The 15,916-nt window shown below is 44.4% G+C and overlaps 1 protein-coding gene across 1 annotated transcript in view; it reads right to left on the reverse strand.

The window, feature by feature from the left end:
* LAMC1 (laminin subunit gamma 1) overlaps positions 1-15,916 on the reverse strand; it is a 70,182-nt gene that overhangs the window by 19,844 nt on the left and 34,422 nt on the right. The window contains exons 2-5 of the mRNA XM_076339598.1: positions 5,319-5,623; positions 3,264-3,394; positions 1,636-1,802; positions 315-503 (exon numbers count right to left, since the gene is read on the reverse strand). Coding sequence (XP_076195713.1) covers positions 315-503; positions 1,636-1,802; positions 3,264-3,394; positions 5,319-5,623 — 792 coding nt within the window. The remainder of the gene's footprint in view (positions 1-314; positions 504-1,635; positions 1,803-3,263; positions 3,395-5,318; positions 5,624-15,916) is intronic.

The raw sequence follows: 15,916 nt of genomic DNA on the forward strand, positions 1-15,916 counted from the left end.
GGGGGGGGGGGGGAGAACCAACAACCAAAAAGCCAAAATAAAATCTATTTCAGAACAGATTTGAAGGAGCAAATGCTGCAGAGGTGAACCATCTGTCCCTGCTACCCCAACCCCAATTAGATCCAAGGATAATTTAAACCAAAATACAACCCAAAAAACATTTCCTACATGGGGAAAAAAAAAAAGAAAGAAAAGAAAAACAAAGAAACAAACCCTCTTTTTACCCTGTAGTTTGCAGTTAGCTGCATAGCCAAGAAGAGCCAGCTTTTATGCATGGAAGTTTGCAAGCAGAAACGTTTGCTGCCACTACTTACCAACGGGGTTACAGCTGCAGGGCAGACATCCCTCCTCGCTCCCCAGGCGATAGAAGCTGTCCCTGCACCTTTCGCAGTGTGCACCGTCGGTGTTATCCGAGCAGCCTGTGCAGTGGCCCCCGTGGCCCGTCGAGCGGTACAGCTCAGGATCAAAGTAGCACTCCTGCGACCTCCCATTGCAGTCGCAAGCTGCAAAGAAAAGGGTATCATCAGTGAACAGCACGTGCGGCCATCTGACCCTGACAGTCAAAACCTGCTATGCAAAGCTCGATATTAAGTTGTAGGGGAGCTAGAGCCTTTAACCATCCCAAGACCCATGCACAGACCTCCTAAAGCATCTGTGCATCAATGAGAAGAAAAAGGGGGAAGCATGTTTTTGTGGTGGTTGAATGTGGGGAGGGGGAAGCAAGGCTGTAACGATGAAACAAGCTCCTCAAGACCACTTTCATCTACATCCAGAAGAAAACCAGCATTTTCCAATCTACTCCCTTCCACATCAGGCTGCCATTTGCAGCGGAAATGCCGCCCTCCCACACGGCAACACCAATCTCAATCATGCAAACAAGCATGAGAAGGTAACAGCGAAGCTGACTCCATGCTGTAAGGATAATTTCTCCCCTGGATTACAAATCCCCTCTGCATAGGGAGCAGAAGACCCAGGGTTTCACCAGCCTGTCGAGGGAAGCTACAGGTCTTGACCAGACAGCTGGGACCGATCAACACACACAGAGGTCAGACAGGAAGAAAGCTTTTCTGTCTGAAAAAGCTTCCCCATAAAGTAAACTACCAGGAGCTGTGGTCTGCGACACAAAACCAAGCAAAATAAACTGGCGTTCTGTCACAGAGATCCACATTTGCAGTCCAGAACTGTTGCAACAGCCTCAAAATTGGATGAAATAGTCAACAAGTAACTGCAAAAACCAATAACCCAAATACAAAAGGAAGTCAGCAGATGCTAAATGAGGAGCTTTTTAAAGGGCAATTATACTCCAGCATCCTAAATACAGATTTTTTTCTATGGGTCCCATAAAGTACAAGCCTGTACATTTTTGTGGCACACCCTCTTCCTAAAGGTCGCTCCCATCCTTCTCCAGAAAGGAGATGCCCCTTTCTAGGGATCTACCAGAAAGCTCCTACAGGATAGGAGTGGAATGACCAGCAGTCCCACAAAATCTCTGCTGAAAAACACCAGAACTGTGCTTAACACTGGCTAACTGCAACTGAGAAACCTAAAACCATGCAGGGCCAGCTTCTGGATGCCAACAGAGGCAGGGGATGCAAGCCCTGAGAGGTTTTTCCCCTCAAGCATGGCCACACGTACGCAAGCATTCATTGGCGCTCTCTGCTGTCGCTCTCCTCCACGGACGGTCATTGAAGAAAGGAAGACATTTTTCACAGTCAACCCCGAAGGTGTTGTGTTTGCAGTTGCAGACCAGCTTCCCAAGCTCATTCTTCACGCACTCGCTCGCATGCCCATTACATTTGCATCTGGTTAACAAGACAAGGAACAGGTATTTAAACTCCAGGGATCCAGGTCACTCACAGAGCAATCCCAAAAACAAAGCCCAGATCTGAAAATCTGAGACGAGACAAATTCGAAGGTAGATGGTCACAACAAAATTGAGAACACAACTGCTGTTGTTCAGCCTGGAGAAGAGAAGACTCCAGAGAGACCTTATTGAGGTCTTTCAGTATCTAAAGGGGGTTACAAGAAAGATGGAGAGACTTTCTACCAGGGCCTGTAGTGACAGGACAAGGGGCAATGATTTTAAACTGAAAGAGGGTAGGTTTAGCTTGGACATAAGGAAGGAATGTTTTACAACAAGAGTGGTGAGACACTGGAACAGGTTGCCCAGGGAAGTTGTGGATGCCCCACCACTGGAAGTGTTCAAGATCAGGCTGGATGGGGCTTTGAGCAACCTGATCTAGTGGAAGATGTCCCTGCCCATGGCAGGGAGGGGGGGCGGGCCAAAAACAACGGACTGGATGATCTTTGAAGGTCCCTTCCAACCCAAAACATTCTATGAAACAAATAGGTGTAGCATGCTCAAGGTAGGCATTTAGAAACCTGAGAACATTAACTAACTGCTTCGCAGCCTGTCACTAAAACAGAATAAGCTGAATAGGAGAAGCAAAGATTTTGTTGGCTTTAGGTTAGTATATTCTCCATAGCTTCTCTCTCATGAGAGTCCAGGAAAAGGCATGCATGCTGGCCGCGTGCTTGTATCAGTAAGAAATTAAATAACACAAAGGTGACTAATACAGAAGCCCAGGGACCTCCACAGACTGGTGGGGATTTGCACTGGCTGCACCATGTTGTCAAATCCCGGTCTCAGGACTGCTCTCTGCAAACAGTCCAAAACACTGCACTGGTCTCAGCTCTGTTTATGAAAACATTTTATCATCAACATTTTATCATCAACAACTTATGATTTAAGCATTCTGCAATACGCTTTGGCAAAAGGAACGGACAACCACGGTATTGTACAATGCTTCAGATCTTCACAGGAGATAGCTCCTGAAATATATGTGAAGCAGAGACATTGAGATTTTCTACTTACTGTTATTCTAGGCCACAGATGAAGACAGAAAACAATTAATAACACATTAAAACACAAAGAGCAGGGTAGAAAAAAGTTCTTTTTTTTTCCTTTTGTTTTACATTTTTTTCCACTCTTTTCACTCTCTGTCCTCCCAAATCACTTAACATTTGATCTAATCAAGGAAAAAAAAAAATTCGATCTCTGTCTGCCCTGAAATTATAGCCACAAGATGTTATACATAGTATTTGCAACTTCATAAGATTCATTCTACTGCTTTTTTGGTTTAGGACAGTTAATAAAGACCGGTGCCTAATGGTACCATGTGAGTATAATCAAAATCTTTAAAGCGCTCTAGTAATCCTGACCAAAAGCTTTAAATAAGTACAAAGGTTTGTTGTCTACTCACCTACCACCCACAGCAAAATCAGAAATAGCATAGTAATAAGACTTGAGAACTTTTGGGTCATTGAAAACTTCATCTCCAAATGTGTTCAGACGGTTGAGGGTCACTCTAATATCTGTAGCCGTCACCCATTCCTAGAGCGGACAGAAATCCCATCAGATTAAACATCAAACATCCCCCACAGTGCTGTGTCATTAGCAAATGTATTTACAAAGTCATTCATCAATCAGCACGTTCCTTCCTCATCATTTTCCCCTCTGCACCTCGGAAGCTTACACATCCCTGCATGAGAGGCCTTACACCGCATCCTCGTCGTTCAAATGTGTTTTCCGGACCCTGCTCCTCTTTGGGTACCCTTTCCAATGCCTCTTCACATCTTGATGGCTCTCAGCTGGGAAGCAGTGGGTAACCTCTCCAGCAAAAAGTGCAGTGCATGCAATTATGCGAGCTTGCTAATTGTACATATCTATCTGACTGCAGTTTTCCTGCAAAGCTATACAGCACCAACAGGAAAATCTTTAAGGTACACTTGTCTGCAGACATACCCCACCAGACAAAAAGCCACAGACAGATGAATGAGGCTGGGGGAGGCTGAGGAAGAAAAACAGACAGGCAGATCTGACTTACAACACAAGAGCTTTTCATAATATTTACACAGCATCTTCAACACACTACCCTACCCTCCTCCAGCAACAGCCAGCAAACGTAGCCTGTCCCCAAATTTCACATCACCTTCAGCCACTGTCATTAGTACCTCCTTGTTTTTATTACAGCTTTTGCAAAGCCATTTTGCTTCCAACACCATAAAACCAGGAAAAACATCCTTGTATGTACAACTGCACTGCAACTGCATTGCTGCTTAGCCAATACAATAAGAAGATTTGCTGAATTACAAACACTGGCATAAACACATGGAAATGCTGAGCACAAAATACACATTTACTTCAGTTCCAAAAAGCAACACCAGAGGTTTGTATATATTTTAGGAAACTGGCGGTCAGGTCTCTATTCCTTACATAGAGAAGTTTATCGGAAAATTATACGCCATATCGCTAACTTGAAATCTCTCCGTTCACCTTAACGATTAGACCCTGTTCTCTGCAAGGGCTAGCTACACCAACAAGGTGGCCAAACTGGTTCTTTTCCATTTCAGGAGTTCTTTTCCCTTTCCCACTAATCTTTATTTTCGTTTGCAGAAGCAAGCCCCACCAGAAGCAAGCCCCACCAGATTCTGCTTTCCTGCCCACTGGCTAGGGATCATGTCTCAGTCTGTTCCTGCTACTCTAAGAGGAAACGGAAGAAGCAGCATCACAGCTCCAAAAGGAAGGAGACGAGCCCTGATGGGGCAAACCGCACAGCTTTAGCTCCTTGTTGCAATATAAGCTGGAGAAGTCATCAAGCAGCATACAGGAAGTGGCAAGTAAACTGGACAAACTGGTGCTCCCAGTATGCTCCTGACCACTGCCCAACCAGCATTGTGAATGGTAACAACAAAAATACCTCCCGACCGAACCCCCTCCCCAAGCTGCTTGTAAGAGAAACCAAATACTGTGGATAAAATCAAGCTCCCCCACCTCAACACACATGTAGAAGAACAAGTTAGGGTTTCCAATAACCCTTTATTTGTTTAGAAGAATCTCACATATCTTAAATTTTTTGTGCTCAAAATATAAATACAGATGCCTCAAATATTCATTTGACTTAGGCTTTACCTTCTTCTGTCCTTATATCTGAAACAACAGCAAAATGCCCACAGCTACTTTCTAAGTAGGTATTTGCATCCATCCTCTAAAGACTTCCATGATGCCTAATAACATATCATCCTTAATGCCACCGATTTTGCTTTTTGTACCATAAACTTATTAACGATAGAGTCAAGAGTTCAACTCCTCCTTCAAAAGCGTCTCTTTGGATTGTCCATCCCAACTTACCTGTGCAAGGGCCTTTCAGTATGAATAAGGGCTGTAGTGCAGCCCACAGTTGGCACAAAGCCACCATCCACAATAACTAAACAGACTCAACTCTGACCACCCGATTGACTTCGTCCTGTTCACATACCTGTAGCACAGGGCTGTTGTCAAAGTTATAGGCACTGGGACGCCCCTCCAGTGTCGAGAACGCCACGTTGCCCCCAGTGAGAGGGGAAATGTCACTGAACTCATCCGTACAGAGCGCCTGCTGCTCATCCTCCCCAGTCCGAATAAAGCCCCGATTGACTTTGTGATACGTGCTCTCGCAGGAGCCACTGTAATACTGGTAGGGCACCCACGGGCCATCTTCCCTGGTGCGTTTGTAGATCGCAAAGCTCTCCGGCCGACTGGTGTGAAACTTCAGACGCACGTACGTGATGTCAAAGGCCTTTCCTGCGGATGAGAGAAGACAGACATGAGAAAGACTCATACAACTTAAAACAAAAAGAATGGGAAGAGCTGCACTGCAGTTCTCTCTTTAGAAGAAGCATCTCCTCTAGTACCATCCAGCAGGATGAGCAGTGTCCAGTAGCACCAGAAGTATCTCCTCCAGTCCAATGTACTGCATCTCCTGGCAAAGATAAGGTGAAGGAACCGAAGGCAGAAGTTGAGGGCAATCTGAGCAGATAAATAAACAGACCTACAGACTTCTGTGCAACCAAACACAATCTCACAAGCTGTAATTCTCTTCTGCAGACACCACCAACAGTGTCTTTACCCCAACAGATGATGTATTACATCAGAGCCACAAACAGTTTATGTGTATCTAAGGCCAAGTCCAAGTTAACCGTGCCATTTGATAATATTTCTTCCAAATACATGTATGGGAGAAACAGTATTAACCAGAGAGATGAGTCACACTGCAGAGCCTGTTTTTTACCTCTGCTTCTTCCTTAAATAAACAATATCCCAAACTCTTTCTACTACTCATGAAGCCTTTCCTCCAGCAGTGAACTACTGAGTACACCCTCTACTCACTCCCTGGGAAAGATGAAACAAGGTTTAAGTTTCCCAGACCATATGATTAAAGTCACCAAGACACTTTTCAGATGAAAGTGCAATGACTTACAAGCTATCCATGTTCGCCCTCTCCTAAGAGGATAAATGTAAACCCACCTCCCTGCCCTCTATTCATCTCCTAACAGGTTTGTGGCAATCAGCAGATCATCCTCCCTCATGGATTCTCCTCCAGTGACTTGAGCATCTACCCCCATGCACATAAACCAACCGCCCAGAGGCTTCACACCCCTGAGAAAACTCATCAGTGGAAAAGGATCACAGCACGCTCCAGCCACCTTCCTCCGCCGTCCCTGCCAGCCAAGGGGCACATTCCCAGGAGGCGGCATACAGCTGCACACCAGCTGTTCTTGCTCCACCTTGGCGAGCACACTGTGTATGATCAAGACACCCTGGAGCACGTAGGGAACTTGCTAAAACAACGTGAGGTTTGTCTGGAACAAAACCTCGGGCATTTACTCCCTGCCACACTCTTTTACACTCCCACCACCTCCAAGGAAAACACTCTTCCAAGCAGAGGTTGCAGCCGTCACTGGTCCCTTCGTTGACCAAGAAAAAAAGCTACTAGAAGAGTTTCAACTGATTGAGAAACAGGTTTTCTCCACCCATAGAAGTCACACAGATTTAATCTCAACTTGTAAAATGAATTAACTCCACCATGTTAAATTTTAACATGAGGCTTTGCACCTGCTGAAGAGTGGCTCACTTCACAAGTTAAAACAGACCAGACGGCACCAGGCAACAAGAACAGCATGCCTCTCAAAGCACACATGCAAAACCTGATTGCAATGCATCAGGTCATGAACCACAGTTCTCACTCGCAGGCCACCCACCAGTTACATTGGGACCAGCCTGCATTAGGCACATCACACCCAGAGCCCAGCCGACACAAGGGAGGAACCTTTGTCCTTTCTGGCTGCTGGAAACACCAAAGTAGCAGGAGAAGCATGGCAAAGAGTCCAGAAATCAACATACCAGAAAAAAACTAAAGTAAAAAATCAAGACATACAGCACCTGAGACACTTACACCTGCACGTCCCAAGGATAAGAAAAAGACCAGTCTTGTGTTTAAAGCCAAAGAAATCTGCCGATACCCCAAGCTACCAGGAAGTACTATCTGTGTGTGACACGCAAGGCAGCTGGAGCATTGTACAGATACAAACCCCCCAATACTTCCCACAAAATACCTTTCACTGTTTTATCACGCGTGAGGTTACAGATGACCTAAGCATAAGACCGGAAGCCAGACATTCACAGGCTGCAGCTCTTACTCAATACTAGCTCACTTTTGGTTTGGGGTCAAGTTATTTAACAAGATCTCCTTACACACAGTAGACAAGTGAGAAGCAATCACACTATTAATGCCAAAATGTTTCCACAAGGGCTAGAAACTCCAAAGGATGAACTCTTAACATTGTAACATAGCTTAGGCTTACCCTCCCCTTGCTGCCCAATACAAGAGATGATTAATCCTGTTTCTGTTTATTTGGAAATATTTTTCATATGAATCTCAATGCAAGGCAAGAAGCAGACACACGCAGAAACTCAAGGTGAGTACACCAGACACAAGCCAATAGGCCAGACATGCACAAATACCTTTTTCAGGCCATGGTAAACAAACCCAGGATATACTCCCCACCTTTTCCAGATAAAGGCAAGGAGCCCCAGAAGCAAATGCCTCCTCATTCTTCTGCAGGAAGACCCTAGTATGTGTTTTGACCTGCAACTTGCCAGTCCAAGAACTTCACCAAACACCTTGGATGGGCAGAAACTAAAACCAGACCTACTATCATGGTTTTATCACTAATAAAACTGTCATAATCAGCTTCATGAGAAAGTTTTCTTTGAGCTCACACACTGAAGTAAAACAAAATATGAAGCTGAAAGTCGCTGCCCTGGTGAGATTTCTCTGGGTAATTTTCATCACCAGTGAAAATAGTGAAGACATCAGGCAAGAGCAGCCATTCCATGAGTCAAGAGGGGAAAAAAAAAGTCAGAGCCAACAGCATGAAGATCATTCAATTAAATTGTGAATTGTTAAGAATACCCTGCTCTTCGACTTGGGTTAGTTTTCTTCTACTAGTACTGCATTCCTCTAGCATGAAGCAAAAACCCTGCATTCAGGCTTCATCAAGATGATTTCGGGGAGGAAACACGTCAAAAGAATCCTGGGAATGAAGAGGAGGCCGGGCGTGTGCTCTCACTCCACAAACACACAACTTTCTGCTCTAGCAGAAAGGCCAGGTCACAGTCTGCACGTCCCAAGAAAGAACTTTTCTTTTTTCCTCTCCACTATGACTGGATTACGGTCCCTGTTCCCCAACAAGGTCTCCTACAGCTCCTTGCAAAAGTTCCAGCTCAGCTAAAAGCACAACACGTGCAAACTGCATTCTGGGCAGCACAAAAGCATTTTCCATAGAAATCCCTTGTGCTAAATGGAAAGGATCCTCCCTTTTTCATCTTCAGTTTTACACTGCAGGCCAAAGAAAATGCATTCAAAACCCTCCAGACTGAGCAACCCAGGTGAAAAGACATTTAGTTCAGCTGGCAGCATAACTACTTGAGAAATCCTGTTAACAGCATTAAACAGGAACACAGTTAATGCACACAGAGCAGCTGTGCGCTAGCACCGTATCAGCTTGCCATGGGTAAATACTGCTGGAACAATAGAGTTTACCCAAGACCAGCTGACACAGTGTTGAAATGCGTTTCCCCCCTGTTCATACTGAACATAAAAGCTGTGCTTAGCAGCCTGGCAGCTAGCAGGGCTCTTCAAGGTTGCAGAGCCTTTTTCTAGCAAAGATAAGATGCCTAGGTTGCTTTCAAGTCTTGCGGGGCTAAATAAATATATACTGCTATTACACTGAAAAATGGCAACAGCAATAACCAGGTGAAAGGCAGTTTAAAATGTTTAATTTGGAAGACAAAAAGTTATTGTTCTCCTGTTCCTAGAAGCTGGTAATTATTTGGATCTCAGTTTGGCTTATAAGTGTTCTGATAGTGTCAAGTATCAGACAATATTTCCCTCTGTGTACTGAGAAGTGGCAGATATATTTTGCAGGAAGATGTTTATTATAAAACCAGATGTTTGTTACAAAAGTTGGTCAGTAGAAAGACAACTGTAATTACTGACCAGTGCAACCTGACATGCCTTTAAAGCATCCAGAGCTCAAAATCATGAGCCCCACATTTTAAAACTGCATCTTTTCTGAGGCACGAAGCTGTTCACCAGCAAGAGACAAGGTGACAAAATAACCAGCCCCTTCTGATAATTCAGGCTGATGTAGAAAGCTCTGTAGTATCATCCTCTAAAGTAAGCAAGCACACATATAAGCCTTCAAGACAGTATTGCAATTACAGATTCAAACAAGCGAGCAAGTCTGGGTGCCTGCAAAGGCAGCAGCAGTGGCATTGTAAACGTTCAGCGTTGTTCGATGCAGGGGATGCTTCCCCCAACAACCTGCTCACATTGTCGGGCTGACCACAGCTGCCAGACGTCATCAGCAATTAAAGCCCTTCCTCAGCAGGGTTATTGACCAATTCTGTATTCCAAGGTCCACCAGGAAATGCGCCATGCTGAAAACCATAAAGATAGACTGGAAAAATGTAAGCAAATGCTATTTAGATCTTTAGAAACTCCTCCCTTTCCCCCCAAGTTAGGAATTCGTCCCTACACACAAAAGGTCTCCTTGTTTTCAGACCCCTCAGAACGGATGGATAATTTACATCAGGAAAACATCCCACCAGCTGGCACGCCGACTACAAGCACTGAATTGTGAGCAGATGCCTGGATGAGATAAGCCCAGACAACACTCACCACCTTCATTATTGGTCCACCGGCATCCCCTGCATGGGGGAAGAAGCCATGCTACCTCTTCTGCACTCTCTGCAATCCCTTGGTGCATCCTCCCAGCAATGAGCTCTAAAACACAGCTGCTGAGTTTTGCTGCCCAGGAAAGAAAAAATCCACCCGAGAAGATTGTATTGGGCAAAGAACCAAGCCTTTGCATATTTGTTTTCAGCAAAATTCACTTAGCAGTAACGGCATGGTTAAACTTTGCTCTGTTTCTCTTTTGGTTGGCTCCTATTTCAAGGCAGCTTTTTTCACACAGGTACCTGCTGACAACCTATTTCTAAGTAAAGGTTAAAAGAATTGAAAACAAACCAGTAAGAAATACCAGCGTACTTACCACTTTTTTATTGGATTTCATTTCCACTTTGCAGTGACAAGACAGAGAGCAAGCAACTACCATTGGCGTTTCTTTTTGCTCTCATCTGACCTGTTTCTCAATCATTCCCAGGAAGAAAGGCCAGCTTTCCCAGTTTAGTAGCCTGGAACATACCCCAAGCTGTTCACCCACCTTGTCCTGACTCCTACCTCAACTTCGCCCTTCTTGAACCTTCAACTCTCCCCACCACCCAGCACAATGTTGGGCCAGCTATGAGCAGACAGACTTGCTCTGCTGCTCAAAGACAAACGGCCATCTGGTCCTTTCTGACAAATAAAGAGCTACCAACCCTAGCAGGAGGCAGCATCTCCCACTCTTATGCTACCACCACGTGCAAGGGATGGCATAGATACTGGAACCTCATACAAGCAGATAATTGCATGGGACAGAAACATTTATGTCAACAGACAGAGGCCAGCAAGTTCACAGTTCAAGACTGATCACTGCTTCTTGAGTCAACCAACCACTCCAAGTTCTCAGCTACTGCAGTATTTTGTTCAGCCTCCCAGGCTAGAAACCCTCCTGGAGGCTTCCCTCCTGGAGCACAGGGGCTGCAGATGAGAGGGGAATATTTAAGGAGAATGAGTTATCCCATGCCGTGGAATGGGACAGATTTTTCCAGCATGCAGATGGGCAACAAGAGCAGGACAGTGTTTATAAGGAGGGGAGGAGAGTGAGAAACATCCTGAGCAACTTGCTCTTTTGGAATAAAAAAGTTTTATTAAACAACAACAGCCCAACACCTGCAAGACACATAAGCGGTAAGTTATGTCGCTTACATCACATGTGCATGAAAAAGCCAAACTTATGACAGAAAGCGAGAAATTATTGTAGTTCTAGAGCAAGTGTCCTTTACAACTACATGCTAGCTTTTCTGGGAAAATTTGTGGAGGAGAAGGAAGATGAGAGCACTGGTATTGCACAAGCAAATGGAACATCCAGCATCTGAAGAAAGAAAATGAAGGATTTCCATTTTCTGATGATCTTCACTGGGGAAATAACTCCACACAGGAGCACAGATGACAGCTCTCAAATGCTGAGTGGTGGCCCTTACGGGAACACAAACCAGTAATAATAAACCTCAGGTTTATTTGCTTGTCCTCACCTGAAGAGTCTAGAGATTCAGGCACGTACGTCATGAACAAGAAACATCTGAAGGATTTTAACGCAATCTCATCATAAACCACGCTCCACCAAATAAAAGATTTTGGCATGCAGAGCTCCACCAGAGACAGGCACATGGATTTTAAGAAAGCCCAAACAGAGATATAAACACAGGTTGCTTTCTTCTAAGATGGGGATGGAAGAAGGAAATGGGTTTGGGACACTGGGGGAATGAGAGCAGCCTTGAGCGCGCTGGAACGAAGGCAAACTCCCACCACTCCATTAGATCATGCATTCTTCCAGCGCTCCTGAACAAAGGCACCATTGACTTGTGCGCGTGGGCGGCTCCGGACAGCAAAAGGCTGCCCAGTAAATTATTGCATGATAATCCAACATTGATAAGTCATCGAGGCTGCTTGTTCTAGTCATGTTTCCAAAGGGGGGAGGAGGGGAAACTTACTTTCACCTTCAGCAGCATAGGCAGCACGACGGCAGCCTCACAAGAAATACATTTTTTCATTTGATTGCTCCTAAATCAGCATAAAAGTCAGAAAACGTTGTCCAGTAATTCAGTACAGCTTGCTGCCTTATTTGTACAGCTTTGATGCAAAGATGTTAAGTCCGTTTCCCAAAACGGCCAGCTGTGTTTATTCACTAGGGACTGGAAAGATCCCACGTACAACACAAAAGTCCTATCTGCACAGGAAGCCTCAAAGTCCTTTTTCAGCACAAACGATAAAAGCTCGTTCTAAAAAGGCACTTTACACTTGGCAAGCACAGCCAGATCACAGATGATCAAGGACGCCATGCACCATTTTGGGGAGGGCTCCATTTCATTCACGTATCTAGATTGCAAAACTACCTCCTGCCACTGCTGTTGGCACCAAGACAAGTGGGATCTGGGTTACGGTGGGTTGGGATCCTTGGAAAGTTCATCTGCTTGTATCAAATGTCCAGAAGCTGCTCCATGACCCGTACACAACAGGTATGGGTGAAACCAAGTCACTCCCCCAACTGAAGGAACACAGAAAAGTGTGGGGTTACTCCCCTTCCTCCCCTCAAAATGGGGGTTTACCCAAGAAAAAAAAAAATATATATATATTGCTCTGAAAAATTTACTTATATAAAGACGACAAAAAAACCCTGTCTTTTGGCCTTTATTCCCAGCAGAAGAATGCATGGCAATTACCAAGAAGCCATCATTTCATCACCAATAGTCCGTAACGACACCACCAACAGCAACTTCAGTAATAACCGCCCTTTAAATGTGCCAATTTCCATCCATTCCAACTCACTGTGGGACCTTGGTGCCCCAGCAAGGTTAAGTTTTCCCAAGGATTCTTCCTCATGTTGGAGACACAGCTATCAGAGTAATAACCAAAGCAAGCAACCACCACCACCACAGCCCCCAGAAGATTAGAGCTGGTAGCAGCAGCAGGCCAGAGGAGATTCACCAAAAAGCTTTCAATTGAATTGTACAACGTGATACTTCTCATCCTTGGCAACACGGCAAGAAATCTCTTATGAACATTTCTTGAGTAAGAAAGCATCTCCAAAGGAATCACAACAAAGCAACAAATCTTACCCACCTTCAAGTCATTCTCATAGCATTCAACTTAAAGTGACAAAACAAAGAGCAAATCACATTACATTTTAATTTCCCCTCACATATTTTAATTTGATAGTAGGAGGGAATATTCCTGATGTTCAGCTCCAACTGTATCTTTTCAGAGGTGAAGATGTGGGGATGGAAGAATGACTGGAAAAAAAGACTAAAAATTACTTTCAAACTCCAAAGCAAAAGTTTAAATAGCTAAACAAAAATGAAATTGCAGCTTCTTTAAATATGATATTTGGCCAATTGGCAAACACATGACTTCTTCTAATAAGAAAATAAGTTTATCGGACTGTAGTGCAGTACCTTGCGAACAAATTTAAATATCAGATAATCTGGTGAGAATTACAAAGCCATTTATTTAAAGGACAACTAGGTTTTACTGACTTGTGACCAAAAAAAGAAAAAAATCATATAAAAAGCATTTTGCAAATGGGATAGTTAGTACAGGAATGTTAACAGGCTTTCCTGAGGTCTGTTTTCCTTCTGCATGCCCTCCCAGGAGCCTCACCCTCCAGCAGCTCAATGCCTTTCCCTTGCACGCTTTCAACTAGCACACCTAAAGTCAAAGCATATGCAATGCTTCAGTTTAAGAACTTCAGCAAACCCAAGTAACCAGAGTTGAAAACATCCCAGCCAAAGGCAGCATGAAAGTTATTTTGGATAGTGTCCGCGTGTGGGGGTGAGACGCCAGATGCCCCTTGCTCCAGCCCCAGCACTCCTGGAGGGGAGGTACACCAGCTCCCACCGGAGCGCTGCCTCTCGACCCAGTTTGACGGCTCCATCGCTCATGATAATCAGCCACTAGTTTCTACTAAATAATATTTTGAAGCATTTTCCCCTGCCTGTTAAAAGGCAGAGCTTTCCCCACTCTCCCCCCTCCTCCTCCACATGTGCTCGTAGTCCAGAACAGCTCTAACGCCTGGCTTTGCTCCTATCTGAATTAGATATCAAAACCACACAGCTCACGTTGTTGAGCCTAATTAAGAACAAATTAAGTGATACAACTATATACGAGCGCTCTGAGCAGCAGCAAGTTCAGCAGCTCTGGGAGCAAGACGACCTTCCAGACTAGCCCCCACACTGCTCGCTGTACAGCCATGGAAAGGCCAGAAGTGTTCCTTACACAAAACACTGAATTCTCTGGAATTTTGATGGTTTAATCTTCCTCCCGCCCCTGCCCTTCCACCTCCCACTCACCAGCCACAGATTTTTTTTCAGACACAGGCCATAATTAAGACCGCAGCTATTTGGAAATAATACTGTTGCTATTAGCATCCATCACCTGGCCCCGATGCAGACAAGACAGCTTTCTTTTCCCGAGTATTTAAGGAGTCTTGCATTCTTCAATAAACATTTAAGAAAACTAACTTTTAGCACATTTGAATCATGCTGTTTAACACTGCACATGTTTGCATGTCTCCTGCTTCCCCATCTCCCACTAAGAAATCTCCCCCTCCTCCTGACCAACTCCCACTATGGATTTTAAGTAGCAGTTTACATGCCTTCATGCTATCTTTTAATGCATTTTCAGTCAATTACAGGCTTATGCACAAGCTACCATTATTTATGAAACACAAATTACAGCAATATCCATACGGATCATTTTCAACCACCCACACAACAGTTTTACTTTCTCAGCCTATTAAGCCAGGGGAGGAATTGGGATAAACAGACTTGACAAAACCATTACTGGAGCGAGGCCATTTCCAAAACAAAGCTTGCCACTGAGTTATGTTTCAAATATGTTTTGGAAAGTCAGAAGCAAAGCTCTTCCAAATTTTTCTTGAAGCGGAGAGGGAATTGCACTGTAGTTCTCAACTCACAAGCAACAGCCAGCATGTGCCTTCAACTCTGCCTCTGGAGAACAAACCGCACAAACTGCAAACGCTCAGGGAGTTGCAAAGGTGTATTAAACACACAATCGTGCAAGTTCATGTTCATCCACACATTCTGTCTGGAGACACATGAAGGACAAGGAACAACTAAATGCAGTGACTATTTCTAAGGAAAGAGTTTAGCAGAAAACCACACGTACTCGAGAAGGTAGCACGGCTTAGCATGACTGGTCTCCCACAGAAGCGACTCCGTAAGATTATTTTGGAACACCATGAACAAAGAAAATGAAACTGGATGCTCTCTGCTGACCCTCCAAAGATAATACTAACTCCAGGCTTGCCAATACTCCCAGCTGCAAAATCTGAAGCCCTTGGTTTAATTCACAGACTAGAACGGAGCCAGATCTGCTTCGCATCAGGCTCCAAAACACCTCACCTAGATGTATCCACATCAAACCTAGATTTGGAAAGTTATCTGTAGATCAAAACTCCTTCCACCCAGGCTAAAGGCTGCCCATCAGGAACAGAGAAAACTCTGAAAAAGCAAAAAAATAGATATGTGCACAGTCTTTCCTTACCATTTGGTATAAAAGGGAGATTTCCAGACTGAGATAGTATTACTTTGCTGCTCCTTTGTAAAGGAAGGATTTAAAAGAAGGTATCGACATAGTTGCTGAAGGGGGACCGAACACCACCTGGGATACTGCTGAGACAGTGTAACATCAAACTAGTTTCCTACTAAGCATGTTTTCCTACAACAGCCCCAGCAGAAACAAAAAAATTAAATGTTAACATGTTTAAAAGACCTTCCACAGGGACTTCTAATTTGTTGAGCTTATCTACTGGTCTTGAAACACAGGCCACATGGTATGGTATAAAGCTA

This window comes from Aptenodytes patagonicus, chromosome 5, assembly GCF_965638725.1.
Source record: "Aptenodytes patagonicus chromosome 5, bAptPat1.pri.cur, whole genome shotgun sequence".
Classification (NCBI taxonomy): domain Eukaryota; kingdom Metazoa; phylum Chordata; class Aves; order Sphenisciformes; family Spheniscidae; genus Aptenodytes; species Aptenodytes patagonicus.